General features: G+C 40.6%; 1 protein-coding gene across 1 annotated transcript in view; it reads left to right on the top strand.

Annotated features, from left to right (window-relative positions):
* Positions 1 to 14720, top strand: part of LOC134636340 (eukaryotic translation initiation factor 3 subunit H) — a 56699-nt gene extending 41979 nt beyond the window's left edge. Inside the window, exons 6-8 of the mRNA XM_063486280.1 lie at positions 9347 to 9467; positions 13825 to 13957; positions 14435 to 14720. Coding sequence (XP_063342350.1) covers positions 9347 to 9467; positions 13825 to 13957; positions 14435 to 14529 — 349 coding nt within the window. The 3' untranslated portion in view covers positions 14530 to 14720. The remainder of the gene's footprint in view (positions 1 to 9346; positions 9468 to 13824; positions 13958 to 14434) is intronic.
* Positions 14721 to 16625: the final 1905 nt, after the last annotated feature.

Below are 16625 nucleotides of genomic sequence, written 5' to 3'. Positions count from 1 at the left end.
AATAAGGTCATCTGAAATTCGTACCATCTCTTTTCAGGCTTTGTGTAAAATCTACAGTCAAACAGAGGAAAAGTGGTTATTGATGGAAATTCTTTCAGCCCATACAATCCAGCTCTGAGCAAAGTGTCACCTTAGTTTGATTTCTTTGTACATAGTCACCATAGTACACTGAGTACTTATCTACTAAAGAATGCAGGCAGTTCTTAAAATCATCTTACAAGCTTTGAAGCCATATTGAGAGTATCTCTTTAAGCTTGCAGGCTGCTTCAACAGACATGACTTAAGGCTACTTCTAAATTAAAATTGATTTGACATTAGCGAACTCTTGGGCATTAATCTGTGTCTTCTCAACTGTTCCAAAAGCTGCTAGATTGAATGAAAGAATAAGTTTATTGATGCATTCTGCCTTCTGCGTACCATCCCCACGGCCACCACACCGGATCTCCTTACATCCACTTCCATCTCCTATACTTGGGTTTAGTACTAGTTGAGAAACTTTACTTGGTATAATAATATAGATTTATGTGTTATTGATATTATACATATCAATATTATTACATTTTTATTATTGCATTGCAGTGTTTAGGTCAGATAGCTCTGACATGGTTGAACATGCAGATGATTCATTCATGAGGAAAGGGTCAGATACATTGAAGTGGGTGCACAGTGTCTACAGTCCCTATTCCAAATGTTGGGAAGTTGGGAAAAATGTAAATAAAAGCATAAAGGAATGAACTGCAAATTTTGGGTAGTAACACAATTTCAGGTAACACGACTGGACATAAACAAAAGAGCTTGTTAGAGTTTCACAGAAGTAAAGATGTATACCAAACTGCATCTATAAACACGTGGAACAATTTCACAATAATGTCCCTCAATGTAAAAGTTTGAAAACTTTGAATAGCTCACCCTCTTCAGTATATAATCTCACCAAATGATTCAAAGAATCTGGACAAGTCTGTGTGCAAGGGACAGGGATGGAAGTGTTGGATGCTCATGAGCTTCAAGTCTTTGGGCAACACTGCATTTAAAAACAGGTGGGATTTTGTCATGGAAATCATCACATAGGCTTAGAAGCACTCCCAGAAATCACTCAAGTTCAGTCTCAATGATCCAAAGATGAAGCCATATATGATCATGGTCTAGAACCACTGCCTTCTTCTCTGACCCAAACCTATTTAAAATGGACCTGGACAAATCAAAATTTCAAATTTATTTTGTAAACATGCTTCGCCCTCTGCACTGAAGAGCAGAGGGACCGTCCAGCTTTTTATCAGCACTCAGTTTATCGTGCCTGTGAAATTGGCAGCTCAGCACCATCCGTGCTTAAAGGTGTATACAGGTTTTAGAGCAACATATGCTCCCATCAAGTTTGTAGGGAAGGTCCTGCATATTTCACCAAGAACATGCTTGACTGCACACTGAAGCTATGATAACAGCATGGCTTCATAGTAAAAGAGTCCAGATGCTAATGTGGCCTGGCTGCAATCCAGACCTTTCACCATCTGAAAACATTTGGCACATTAAGAAATGAGCAACATGGCAAATAAGGCCAAGGACTGTTGAGCTGCTAGAGCAAGAATAATCAGACAGACAAGAATGGGACAATATTCCTCTGCTAAAAGTCCAGCAGCTGGTCTCCTCAGTTCCCAGACTGTTGTTGAAAGAAAAGTGGGTGTTACACACTGGTAAACATGGCCCTGTCCCAGCTTTTTTGGGATGTGTTGCTGCTGTTAAATCCAAAATGGCCTTATTTATGTATTTATTTTTCAGAAAAAAAGTATGTTTTCTCAGTTTAAACATTGCATTTGTGTTTTATTTACATTTCACACTGTGTCCCAACTTTTTTTGAAATTGGGGTTGTAAGCTGGAAGACAAACTACACCAACAGCCTTAATAGCATAAACAACTGTGTCCCTTTCCACCCTTAATAGCCTTTTGGAAATAATGGGGTTTTATGTTGTGCTGGCAAAAGTTATGAGAGAGGACTTTTAAATAGGATTATTTTCTTCTTTTTATGTTATTTGGTATGAAGAATATATATTAAAAAAAAAAAGAAGGAACAAGAAATCAAACCAATTCCTTTAAACTTTATTCTAAAATAACTGGATCGTACTAGATAGTAGGTGCTACATTTTGGGGGGAGATTTTGTAAATTGTTCCAGTCACTGCCCACAAATGCATTCCAGGGCACGTTTGACCACTTATCCGATTTCCCAATCCTGTATCCTTTAGGATGGAATCAGATGTTTGATTGAGAGATCCACTCTAAAACTTGGTCCGGTAAATGCCACATTTTAAATGTCACAGCCTATTTATTCCAAAATGTCTTCAAAAGCAGGACCTGCCATCAAACTTTGCCTACCATCACTAATGAGCACAATATGAACAAATATCACCCCACCATATCAACTCACAGCCTGGCTCTTTAAGTCTCGCATTTATATCTCAGAGGCACTCAGCATCAGTCTCAGGAGAATTTATCAGCAATCATTTATGGAGATAAATCGCTGCAAGTGGAGCAACAGCTGTGAAGCTGCTAATCAAAAAGCTTCCCAGGGGCAGGTGTGAGAAATTAGCACAATAACGACTCAAAGTGCTGATTTACACACTGGCAGCGCGCAAAACACTGTGCTCACTTGCACACTGCGGCGAGGCACATCGGGAGTTGTTGTTATTCTCCTCAACTATGTCCTTAAACGCAAGTATGGCATGACTTAAATGAGGCCTCATGTAGGCAGACATGTAGGTTCCATGAGCATGCCCAACAGAGGCAGGGAGAAACCCCAGCAATTTTCTTCCAAATTACTAAATAGAGTGAAGGAGAATGGCTCACTATTCTTGCATATTGTTCCATTTTCCAAGTGATTACTCTGAAGTTGAAGCATAGCTTTTGATATCGCCCGAAACGGAGCAGAAGCAGAATGGCCCTCCCCCGTAGGTTTTTCGACACAACCGCCGATGGGATGTCTGGCAAGATGAAATTGTTTCCCCGAAGTTGTCAGATTGCTGCACAGCTCTGCCCTCGTATTGGATTGTAGCGCTCCATCTCTCTACATCTTCTGCTGACAGCCCCACCCTTTTCTCCTCATTTCCACCCCTTCAAAAAAAAGAGGGGGAAAAAAAGAAGAAAAAGTAAACGATAATGGGTTTTATTTAATGTTTTTCCTTTTGTCTCATTTTCCAATCTGCGGTCCCATTTGTCAATGTCATCTATGTCTAACGCTGAGAGAGTGCAGTTTCACTCCAGCAAACAGGGTTCTTCTTACCACAGATGATGATGTTGATCGTGGTGATGGATTGCATGAATGTAAATTCATCTATGTAGCCTTTCAACCCCCACAACCCTCTTGAAATACCCATGTTTGCAATGTTATTAAAACTAAACTACATTTTGGGCCTTTTACAAGGTCTTCACTCATGTGTAAATTTCCCATTTAGTTCATTACCCCCAGTATCTGTCTGATTAGTGTATTTGGCCTCCTGCCTGGACTCTTTTACTGTTGGACAGGTGAAAAATATGTAAACATATTTTCTCTGATATTAAATTACCCTGATAAGTTTTCAGTGAGTGGGGGGGGGAAGAACTTTTAAGGCTTTGTGTGCTATAGCTGCTGATGCAGGTGAAGAGAAATAACTAGAAATAGGGTCATGAGGCAGGTGTTGACAGAAGTGTCTGTGTGAATGAAATGATCTGCAGAAAAATATGACCCTTGACACACAAACTTGATCCATCGAGATGGACTTTAAGAAGAGGTATTTTTGAACAAAAGCCAATAATAGATCCTTCTCTCAAAAGTAGACGGAACTGAAATAATGATAATGGTCAGGAAGCAGTGAGGGATGGAGAAGGGTATTCAGTCACATAAGGTTTTAAAATTTGTGCCAAAGCTAACATTCATCTTTTTCTTTTTTTTTGTATAACTGAGACAATGCTGTACACGTACGTTGGGAAAAATCTTTTTAGATTTATTTCGAGTCCTCTTTAAAACAAATTATTCCGCTGGCGGCGCAAGCCAGCAATCCACATTGTGCTCGAGTCCATCAGTTAAAAAGACTCCATCAGAATAAAACGCTCATTCTAAGAGTGGAAGTCATTTCCTTGGCAGCTTTGTTAAACAACTCCCCTCTGAACTTTCAGTTTTAGTGAATGTCAGCCAACTTTTGCTCACACAACAATGCAGGTTTGTCCTCTTTTGTCCTGGGCGAATATAACCCTGTAGACACAGACACTCCTACTGTACACTGTACGGGCTTCCACTGAACTTGACAGAATCGGTGATGGTGTGAAATCCCTAGATAGACTTTGATTTCTAATTCAGTATTGATTGCAAAGCTTGCTGATGCCTCTGAATAATTTAACCCTGTGGAGTTTATGGCCAGACGCCGTGGAGTGTGGGATACATTATTCAGCGTGCAGTTGTAGCAACTCTCTGTAACTGGTAACATTCAGTTTTCGAGTGTTTGGAGGAGACACGGAGCAGTTATGCGTTTTTTTTGTATGGTCAGGGTTTTGAAAACAGAATAACAAACTGAACATGCTCCAGTGCACTAAACTAGTTATCAGACACACGAGACACTGTTGCATTTGGAAGCTCAAAGCTCAGTAAAGGAAGTCTGTGGACTGGGAGTGAAGTTTTTTTTAGTCTTTGATAAAATAGTCCTTTTAATTTTTACTTGTCAGTTTCTCGTTTTTTCATTTGTTACATAAGCTCTCCAAAAATCCTACAAATTTACAATCAGGGACAAAAGACATACAAACTGATAAAAAAATCCCACTAAATTGCAAGTCACTCTTACTCACCACAGGCACACAGTAAAGCTCACAAACACACACTCAGTCCAGCTCAGGCATTTGACACTTACATAAACGGCAGATGTTTTGAAGGATCCTAGATGGATACTTTCGCATATATTATTCATGCGCACCACACAAATTAGCCACCATATTGCTTGATGAAATAGTTTTAAATGGGCTCTCGTCAGCGAGAATCAATTCTGACACAGTCAGAGGGACACAGTAGGGAAGTGTTATGCTGAGAGTTGGTCCTGGGCCATCGGTTTGCATGTTTACAATGGAGGGTTGACAAACTGATCACGCAACAGTCCTCACAGGCAAACGCTACTGTACTGGAAATGGTTCAGGCAGTCCAGATTATGGAAATGACTTTGAAGTTAGTGGAAATTGTACATGTTTTGCATGATGACTTTAAGTAGTTTAATCTTTCTGAAACCTGTTCAGCTTTTTCTGAATAAAATTCTGAATAAAGCATTTAAGTAGATTATTTAATCACTTATATTAACACACGCCTCATGCAGATGCAACAGGATAGTGTCACTGATAGTTAAGGCATGTGAGAATAGCACTATAAATCATTGTCAGCACTGTTCATATAATTATCGGCATGCCTGTGGTTAGTTGCATTAATTTTCTCTCAGTGTGTGCATATTTTCATGTAAATATAATTAAGGTGTTTGCAGTTAATGGAAGGCAATGTTAAACCAAGATGATCACGATGAGTCTTTAGAATGTGCATAAATTTCCAAAATGTATTACTGCTTAACTTTATGCAAATACTTATTGTCCTGTAGTTTCTGTTCTGGTGTGCACTGTAGCCGCAGACCTGATATATTGTTCTGTATGTTGCTCATACTTTAATATAAAACCTGAAAACAGCTTGAATGCAGCAGTAAAACTTTAAATGTTCAAACATGAGAACTACAGTATTTTTAGTGTTGGACTGTAATTTTATGTCATCTGTTGCTTGCAGAGTTTCTAGGCAAAGCAGCGCCGTGACAGGAGAAACTTTTTTCCTCATTATGCAATTACTCCAGACAAAAATTCAAAACCACTTTATGCACATTTATTGCTTTATGTAAGCCATACAAATTATAGCCCCTCTTTAAAAACAGAGTTTACAAAGTGCTTTGGCAAACAAACCAAATAATACTCAGAAGGTAAAATCAGACGGCCAAACATTAGAGCCAGAAGAAATGGATGCAATTAAGTTAAAGATTTGCTAGAATTAAAATCGCAAGAATAAAGATGCAAAATGCATAACAGATGATGAGAATAAATGATAAATACAAGCGAAAGATTAAAGTCAAAGGAAACACAAATGGTTAAATAAAACAAGGTGGTAGCCAGTAATAGACTGTGAAAGACATCACCTAACGACATCACATAAATGCAAGTTTATAAATATGTTTTTAAGAAGTGAGGAGATTATTATGGATTTTGCAAACCATGTCTCCTCAGGCAGGTCACGACCAAGAGGGCCTGGCGCAAGCACGGTAACCTTTAGAATAACGTGTTAACTTTTGGAACAACGAAAGGTATCTAGGACTGCAAATTCAGGTCAACATATGATATAAAATGTACTTTGAGGCCAGAACCAGACTTGCTTTAAGGACAGTCAGTAAAATAAAAAAAAATCTATTATGAAAATGTACCGGAATCCATTGGAGCGAAGCCTCGATTGGGGAGATGTTATGTGATGATCCCTTTACTAAAGCCATCAAGAGGCCTTAGCTTCTGCAAATGGTTCGAGGGGTTTTTATGTGCTCACCAAAAATGGCGGCGTTGTATTGCAGACGGGGGGCTGCCATAAAAACATCTCTGTATTAAGAGAGTCACAATTCACAGTACGTGTCATGACAAGCCATTAAGTCTAACTCTCTGCAGATGCCCAACCAGACACGGATCAAGGCAACAGTACAAAACCATTTCTAAATCTTTAAGTGTTGCTTAGAGCACAGTGACCTCTGTAATTGTGAATCCACCAGTACTCCTAATATCACCTGGTGGTTTCAAACTGAGTTACCGAGTCAGCCAGTCCTTGGTCATAGGGGTGACCAAAACCCAGCAGTCACAACAGCTAGTTTAGAAATCCTTTGGCAAAATTCGAAAGCCTGCTAAAAGGACAGCCCATTCAGCAACCCTCAATTTAGACCTCTGTGCTAGAGTAGGTAGATGGAGACCAACTGAGTAAAAGGCACAAGACAGCCTTGTTGGAGTTGGTCAAACTGCATTTAAAGAACTCTGAGAAGTTGAAGAAAAGGATTCTCTGACCTGAAAAGTCAAAATCTGAAATAACTGGGCAGGACTCCAAACAAGTCTAAAAGAAAACACCGGGTATTTTATAAACTGCACAAGTAAAGGGATCAGAATACTCCGACATGACTGAGTGGGTTTCATTTGAACTACAGAAAGCTGAAGAATTGAATATGAAATAAATATGCACAAATTGTTATGGGAAATGTATGTGGCTCAGGTCAATTATGGTTACAGTGGAGATTGTTTCTGTGGTGTCAGTGCAGATATAGTGAGTTTAAGTGGGTTTAGGCTCAAATTTAAGTTGAGTCAGTAATCTCTTTTTCGTAGCTTTCAACAAAATAAACAGATTGTGACGGGCTGAGAGACAAATATTGATTCCTTTAGAAATTGTTAATAAAACTCAGAGCAGAGAGGAATGTAACTAAAACCATACAAAACACGCTCCAGTCTTCCCACACACTAACATATTTATACAAACGCACAACAGTTACATCAGCACAAGTATGCACACTGCCAAAACATACACGGTTTTGGCAGTTCTTACGGGTATAGCTGTCATTTAAATAAACACTAAGAATCTGTTTTCCCACAGTACATACTGCATTATGTAGCACCCAAACATTCATAAATGAAACAATACAACTCCACAGAGGGAAGTACAAGAGGGATACAACTTGAAGTAGAGCTCTGCAGTCTTGTGAAGGTTGAACTTAAGGCGGTAGCGAGACATCCTGTTAAAAATGGAGCTCATGGGACGAGAGGGAAGTGAAATGCTGGTGGCGCTCTGTTTTGAGTCTTGTCAGCATGGCAGCATTGGAAAAACATGAAGGATGTGACGACATCACAGAAATGTGTAGGAGAGGGGCATGAAGTAAGGTCCCCAGGACCTGTACCAAGTACTGTCCAACCTGGGATCACAGGTGACTTTCAGGTCATGGGTCTCAAGAGCAACAAATTTGGTAAGAGGTGAATTCAAAGATTAAGTCGGGATGGATTCAAAGACCTTGACTTCTCAAAGCTTGGAAAGTTTTAGATTCATAGTGGTCAATTCTTGATGGGAATAGTTGTCTTTTTATTTATTTATTTTTTATACCATTTTAGTTGATTTGGAAGAGTTGTGAATCAACCAAATAAATACCTTGTGTCAACATGTGATCTGTAGAAGACGCTCTGTTGGCAAAGCTTTAGGCATAAAAGAGGAGGGATCTTTAAAAAAAGAAAAGCTTATAATTGGTGCTGGATCAGGTAACCCTGAATTCTCCTGTAGTTATGCTGCAAGAGGCCTAGGCTGCTGGGGGCTTCCAGTGATACAATGAGTGTTACTTCTTCGCCTACCTTTTTTCACTCTGTGTTTATAAATCACTTTGCATTTAATCATTAGTTAAGCTCTGCGTCTCTTCCACAGTGTGTCTTTTGTCCTGTCTTCCTCTCCTCACCTCCAACCAATCACAGCAGATGCCTGCCTCTCCCTTAACCTGGTTCTGTCAAAGGTTTCTTCCTGTTAAAAGGGAGTTTTTCCTTCCCACTGCTGCTACATGCCTGCTCATAGGTCTTTACTTTACAATATGAAGCGCCTCAAGGTAACTGCTGTTTTGATTTGGCACTTTATAAATTGAATTGAATTGCATTGGATCTCAGCTCAGGAGGCTGCTCAGGTCATCCACAGGGGAACATTTCCTTGGCTCCACCTGTCAAAGTGTACCGGAGCAAGACACTGGAACAGCAAATTCCTCCTAAGGCCAAATGAAGCAACAAGTCTTTCACCCAGTCAGTCATAACTTAGTCCAACTTGATAGTTTTGTCAGTGGCACTGTCTTATTTGAAGTGTTCTTCTTGCAATGAGCAGGTGTCAAACACAAAGCTGGTAGGGAGCAGGAGCTAAATTCTCTAGCATATCTGTACAGCTCATAACAATAAAGGCAATGTTGCATATCACATTACATTTAGAAGGAGCAGCAACAATGAGGAGCCTATTATGTGTGAGATATATGTAAACTTAGTGAAGAGCCGTACTTGCAGTTTGTCAGACCTGTGATTCTTCACACCAACCAAGCCAGTTAAACACGCCAGTGCCATTGACTGTGTGAGTAAGAGCCGGATATTTAGGCAATCTGTTGCATGTTCAAGAGAACAACTGGAAAGTCACATTGAAATTAAATATGGATTAGTGTGAGCTGTTAATTTAAAGAGAGTTTTTTGTAAAAAGGTAAAAACATTTCACTGAGGTTCACAAGTGCTGTTGACAGTACAAAAACCTGTTTGAGTGACACGCTGTCAATTTTGTTCCAGCAACCACTTGGAGAAGAGCCTTCAGCTCCTGATGGACAGAGTGGATGACATGAGCCAAGACATTGTCAAATATAACACCTACAGCCGCAACCTGAGCAAGCAGCAGCAGCAGAAGCACCAGGTAACTCTTGAATGCACCGTGACACACACACACACACACACACACACACACACACACACACACACACACACACACACACACACACACACACAGAAACAGATGCACCTACAGCCACAGTCTCAGCAGGAAAACAGCAGGTAGATTTCTGTCAGACATGGGCACAACCAATTGCAGCTATAATCACAGCAGGCAAGCAGCAGAAGCACCAGGTATCAAACACACACCCACACACGCACATGTAGGAATATGGTCCTGCAGGCTTATGCATGTACATACTGAGGAGTCAAAGCAGGAATTACAATGTAAAAATGTTAAATAAGTGTCCTAGATTCTGAGGAGGGATCAAGCAGGAAACGCTACCATATTCATGTTAAGTCGGCTCAAAATAATTTTGATTGAAAGTGCAGGATCTGTTACCTTCCGGTTGGATCTGATAAGGCTCAGTTGTGTTGCTGAGTATGATTTTGAGTCATGTTCACGCTGACTTTCATCCCTGTGTGAAAAACACAGCAGATTCACATGCACGTGACGCAGTTGTCATTGTAGAGGTTCAGACAAAGAAAGCAGGGGGACAAAAAGATGAAGAATAAAAGATGAAACTTGTGTCACAAGTAAATTCAAGCAAAGGCACCGAGATCAGTTTGAAAGTGATTTCTCTTGTCTTGAGTTTGCACCAATTAGAGAATGACTAATGTTAATTTTGCAATATCTGTCATAGTGTTATCATCAGTCATCTCAGTTCAGTTACCCACTGTAGATCAGCAGATATTCAATTTCAGGCACCATCATCCTCATCCTCCTACTGTCAAGGAAGACGTAATGTCCTTACTCACTGTAATACATTCACAGCAATATTTCTCTTTAGGTACTTAAGAAGAGCAGGTTCAGAGGTTATGGAAAGCTGATACATATAAACCGAAAGCTGGCATTAGTAAACTGAGCCTTTCATCTGAAGTGAAAATCCTCTGTTTATATTTGTTGTCTGTAACAGCGAGACACATCACAAACTCAGACTTCATTTAAAAGCGTTTTGCAAAACACAAGCGCACTGTGACAAATGTACTGTGTGTGTAAAGGCTCACAGATGCACACACCACCTCCAAGCACAAACTGGAGGCACGAAGCAAACCAGAACTAAACGCACTTGCACACAGACACACACAGAGTGAGCCTCATACCATCTGCAGCTACAACCTCGGCCAGATGCATCATAAACATCCGGCAAAACATGCTATTGCTAACAGTCAGCGACTCTCACGGGCGCGCTGCTTGGGAAAGTGGAAGAGCGGAGGCACAGGTGACTCACTAATGTGCGCACAAACGTACACCCACGGTAAAACCGCCGCGCTATTTTGTCATTATTTTCAGCAAGTGGAAATGAGAAAATGTCTGAGGTATTAATGGCGATCGGGGCTGACTCATCAGCATCTTGGCCGACAGAAGAAAAAGCCAGAGCCAAGTTCACAGTCATTAGGCAGACCTCACAACAATCGTGCATCGGTGACCACAGCTCGTCCTCAGTACGCACACAACGAAAACGCACTCCTAGATTTATCCCCACGTATTCCCGGGCTATTCACCCACACTGCAGCCATTATGATCCATCATCCTCCCCATACTGACCTCCCCATCATCTCCAGCTCCCCGAAGCCCTGTACAACCCTATACCCAGACTCTTGTCAAACACAATATCACACAGATGGGGCCTTTAATGGTGTCACCTTTTTTCATGTTTCACACGAATCTCGACAATGAACAAATAACGCACAGAGAAGAAGAAAGCGCGCCTCTGTTAAAACCTTTCAGACATCTGCAGTATTTGCTCCATGTAATCTCGTGCTATTGACCCTGCTGCTTCCCGGACAAATGGAACCTTATTAATCATCATAGAAAGTTGCAAAACGGCGTTCTGCTGAGAGGGCTCCATTTTTCATTTATAGCCCTCTGAATTTAGTAAATATCAGGTTGCCAGGAACAGTCTGCAGCCAAGTTAGTCTTTGTAACAGGAAATGTACATCTCACTTCTTTCAGTTCATTCATTTTCTCTTTTTTCCCCGCATCTGTTGAAAGCAAGGCGCACTTTTAAAGGAGGTTAGGTATGGTGCAGTGTGGTAATCTTATGAACGGAGGAATTGTCATTTATGGTTAACGATAGAAACGAAAGGGCTCCAATTAAAAGGTTTAACGTTATGTTATAGCCATGTAATGATTTTGTAAATATTTAACAGAAAGTAAACACATTCAGCTAAATTTAAGAGAGACTGCATTTGGAAGCAAAATATGCTCAAAATGAAAATGAAGCCCATTGGGGCTTAGGGGGGCGTCTTCGGTAAAAATGACCTTTGACCTCGGTTAGGTTGGCGAAAGTCAGATGAGACCAGATAAAGTGCACGGTGAAGCATCAGTAATGAGATGTGGAGGTTGATGGAGCCCACTGGAAATGCAGAGCATGTAAAAGCATGCTGGAATAATTTATTTATTTTTATATATATTTTTAAAAAAAAAAACAAAGATGGACCTTAGCTGACGGGGACGAGAAGATAATTAGGCCTAAGCTGAAGAGAACGAGAGCACTGACACAAGCAGAAAGACGATTCTCAGCTAACAAGCAGCTCCAAATACCACAATATTCTCCGGAGAACAACTGTAAATTCATTGAAGGTCAATCCAAAATTCATTTACATGCTTCAAAGATTAATTTGTGGACATAATTAAGAGTCCCATTTCACCACATGGACCAACAGTAAAATATTCTGTACCCTGCCAGACTCTTTATAGACGCTCAAATATTAAATTATTATATTCTATCTCTGTGGGTAAATAAAAACCAATTCCTTAATTGTGTTTAAGAGCATATATTTTGCACACACAAACAGTGTGCTCTGGAAATGAGCTCACCTCATGATATTCATTGTCAGACATACTACAAACTCAGCACCCATGGAAGGAAAAGAAGCCATCTGATCTACTGAGAGCATAATGTGGTTTATAATAAGTATAATTTGAACCCTGTCTGTGTCTGTGCAGACCTCTACTTTGATTATACCAAAAATTAAAATATTGGGCTGTCATAATGAAGCTTTACTCAGGAAAGCAGCACAATGCCAGAAAGGCATGTTCCCCAGCTGGGAGCACAGTGGTTCCAGCAGTTTTGCTGTAGTGGTGCTTTGGAAAGCTTGTGAAGGTTGAGGGTAAAATGAATATAGGAAAAAGAAAATTCAGAGAAATCTGTCTGCAGGCTGTAAAAGAACTGCTGGGATAGGATTATTTTCTACCAAGACATCAAGCTCAAACATGAAGTCAAAGATTCACAGTAGTCTAGACCCCATTTCAGTTCAGGCTTTGTAGTAGGACGGCTGTTCCCACACACATCACATACAACTTGACAGAGATTGAGCAGTTTGTACAGAAAAACTGGGTGGTTGGGGGCATGGCAGTCAAAGGTGCTTCTATTTTGCTGACTTAGCAATGGTTGCTTGTTTTTGTGCCACACTCTTTTTTCTTTGTAGGAAAAATTATTTTTTTAAGGCATTGTATATCTATATTGAATATTGAGTAAGTTGGAGCCTAAGAAAAAAAGAGTTGTTTCTAGAATTTGCATACAATTATGCATTAGCATTTTGATTACACACAGTCATGCTGCGGTGCAGTGGCAGAGAAGTTTTATTTAAACAAATAGTTATATTTTTTCATTTTCATATTGTTTATCTTAGTAATTTTTTCAGCTTCAATCAACCATACAGGTGTGTTGTGGGATGTGTGTTTGAAGGCACTGCTCCCACTCACTTTTTTTTTTCCTTTCCTTGACACAACCACTTCTTCCACCTGTGTGTCTGTCTGTCTGTCTCTCCTCCATCTTGCCAAATTAACAAGGCTTTTAGGATCTCCAGAGACCCAGCACCTCACTGATTTACCGACTGTCAGCCCCCGACAAATCACTCCATCCCTGTCAGCACTTATAACTCTTCTGTTACTCTCTGTCTCTTACATCTCATCTCTCATCACTATGTTTCTCTACATCTCACTCACCTCTTACTGTTCGCATCGTCTCTCTTTACTTTGTGCTCTCCTCTTTTATTTCTGTCATGTTACTTTGCATTTTCCTTGTTCTCACTTCACTTGTTTTTTCTTTAACTTTTGCTACTCCCACTCCTCTTTCTCTCAGTTTCCCCTCTCTTTATGTTCTCATCCTGTCCTCGTCATCTCCGGCCCTTTCTGTCCACTTTTTTGATTTCTCCCCCCAATTCCCAACCCACATTTTCCATTCTCAATCTATCTTTTATTTTCATCCTCTCCTCTCCTGTGTCTGCCGTCACTAATGCCACGCCTCTCTGTCTCTGCATCGCTTCCTCCACAGTACCTCCAGAGGCGGCAGCAAGAGAACGCCCAGCGCCAGAGCAGAGGGGAGCCCCCGCTGCCCGAGGAGGACATCAGCAAACTATTCAAGCCCCCCCAGCCGCCACCACGCATGGACACGCTGCTCATTGCAGGTATGCACGCAAACACACACTCACGCATCCTCCGAGTATAGTCATGACTGTCCACGACCACTGTAGAGCTCCCTCTCCACCCCCCTCACCCCTCCCTCCAAACTCCATCAGCCGCCTCTGCTCCCCTCACAGGAGCTCAGGTTCTGTTTTGTAATTATCTCCGCCATTATCTCGAAATTACATTAATTTAAAGTTTATTGACTCAATCTCCATCTCGACCGCCCCTTTTCCCCGCCGCCGTCTCACGCTGTTCAGCTCTCCTCCGCCTCCCGACAACATTCTGATCCTTCCGTTTACTCCGACTCCACACTAATTCACTGTTTTGCTGTGCTGCTGTTTTCTCTCCCACCCCCGCCTGGTTGCGTGCACCGTCTGTGTACATGTGTGTGCGTGCGTGTTTGTCTGTACGTTTCTGTGGGCGCGTGTTTGTGTCTTTTGTATGGGGGCGTGTGGACGCATGTGGTTACACTCCAACAGGGCAAATTAACAACTACTGCCAGAATGTGAAGGAATTCACCTCGCAGAACCTCGGGAAGCTGTTCATGGCAGAGGCTCTCCAAGGCCACAACTAGAGGAGACACAGAAGGAGCAACAGAGATGCAAACCCACCTTAATGATGCCCACAGGAGCAGCCTTCATTTTCATTTTTTATTTTTTTCCTCTGAATTTATTTGTTGATTTTTTTTATGTCTAAAACCACCCCAGACACAGAATTAACTTTGAACACTTGGTTTTGATTTAAATAAAAACTCTTGCATCTCAACATCTTCTCCGTCTCCTTCGTCTGTTATCGCAGTCGAGCTTTTGTTTTTGATGGAAATTGCAATTTCAGTTTCACTGTACAAAGATGATTGGTTTTGTACAGAATGTTTTTGTGCAGAATATTAATATGTGAAAACGGAGCTCTGCTTGAAAGTACAAACTAATTCCGCAGCACTTTGAGTTGTTTTTGCCACATGCTTTTCATCCGCAGTTCAAACATCAAGCAGGTGGAACCAATTATCAGTGGGTTCGCCTCGTGTTGGCGCACGTGGTGGGAAAACGACATTTTTTCATGTAAACAGAACTGCAACAGAAATATCAGTGAAAGCTGAGCGTTAAATGAAATGCCAGTTACATGACTTGCCCTCCCAACCCCCCTCCTCTTTCTCACCGCACTCACAAAAAGTAGACATTTGTTTTTTTCTAAAGTGAAATTACACAACGCGCCATGCTCTGCCTTTCTTCTACAATGACTGCAATTAGCATGAGTTTATTTTTAGAAGTCCCACAAGTGAAATCGGGCTTGTAGCAAAGATTATTTTGCTTGTTGAGTTTTCAGGGCAGCACTGCAGGTGTGCCAAATGACAAGACTGAGAATCTGTCATATGTGCTGGGTGACATTCTTTATTTGATGATGTGTGTTGCCAAAGAAAAAACAAACGATTTGATTAGAGAAATTACCAACAAGGGAAAAAGTTCAGTGGTTTTGAATTTTATTCAGGAAAAAATAAAAGTTGATAAATCAGTTATGTTTCTGATTGTTGGGTCTTAAAAGGACTTATTTTATAATCCCACAGTGTTAAAGAAGATTTTTCTTATTTCTTGTCACGCACACTGAATAAATAAATGTTAATATCAATCAGCCAGCACATATTACACACACTGTGCAAAACATTAGAACTTCCACATCTACATAACAAATAGTGACCTAACAAGTTCAGGCTGAAGCAATGCTTATAAATATACATATCGATATGTATGTTTGGTGTATATTCTTATTAAAACCTTCCAAGCAGAAATAGAAATAATATGAACAAACCTAAGCAACGGTCACATGTAACCCTCAAGGATGAATTTGTAGCCCATTCTTTTGATACATGTTGTTGCAATGGTGACTGCTCATATTACCCTGAGCTAAAGTTGATGATCAGGCTTCATTCTGCTCTAAACAATATGTTTCAGTTTTTTATTTCTACCCCTGGCTCTGTGTGATGTCATTGAGAGCAGACGGCCCTAATTTGGTCATCTCAGGCATGCAGCTGTGCTTGTAAGCACAAAGCCCCACTCACCTGCTGGCCTGACCTTCTGTTTAGGAGATGTGTCCAATCAGATGAAAGGAAGTGTAAGTGCAGTAAGGACTACACGAAGGCACAAGATGAGATACCGAAAGATTATTTTGAACTGTGAATCATGCAAAGCTACACTGGAAATGAGAGTAATCAGTTCCCTTTAAGATGACTGTCACGTTTTTAAAAAAAAAAAAAAAAAAAACAACAAAAAAAACCAAAACAATTCCAACCCCTTTTCTTTTTTTGGTGCTTTTTTTTAAAGCTTTATCCATCCATTGACCTTTTATTTACCATCTTATCATGGAAACAGAGCAACATTTTCCTGAGCAGCATTTTCAAGACCTGGTCAATAATTACTGAACTCGGGCAGAGGGATTGGAGTTCTTCGTGTGACCACTGAGGCAAAAGGAAATCGATGATCTTATTGAACCTACCTGACCACATCATACAAAGCACATACTCGTTGCTGCCCTCTGGGCATCACTTCGCTGTACCTGATTATAAACTCGATTCCTAGTTACTTGTTTCAACAGGATAAACCACTTAGTATCAATACTGCTTTCCATCGAGTCCTTAGTTGGGGGGGGGAGAGAAAAGTTAATTAAAATGGAGTCTTA

This window comes from Pelmatolapia mariae, linkage group LG10_11, assembly GCF_036321145.2.
Source record: "Pelmatolapia mariae isolate MD_Pm_ZW linkage group LG10_11, Pm_UMD_F_2, whole genome shotgun sequence".
NCBI lineage: Eukaryota > Metazoa > Chordata > Actinopteri > Cichliformes > Cichlidae > Pelmatolapia > Pelmatolapia mariae.
Note: the sequence above shows the minus strand (reverse complement) of the source record. Positions and strands in the feature narration are given on the sequence as shown.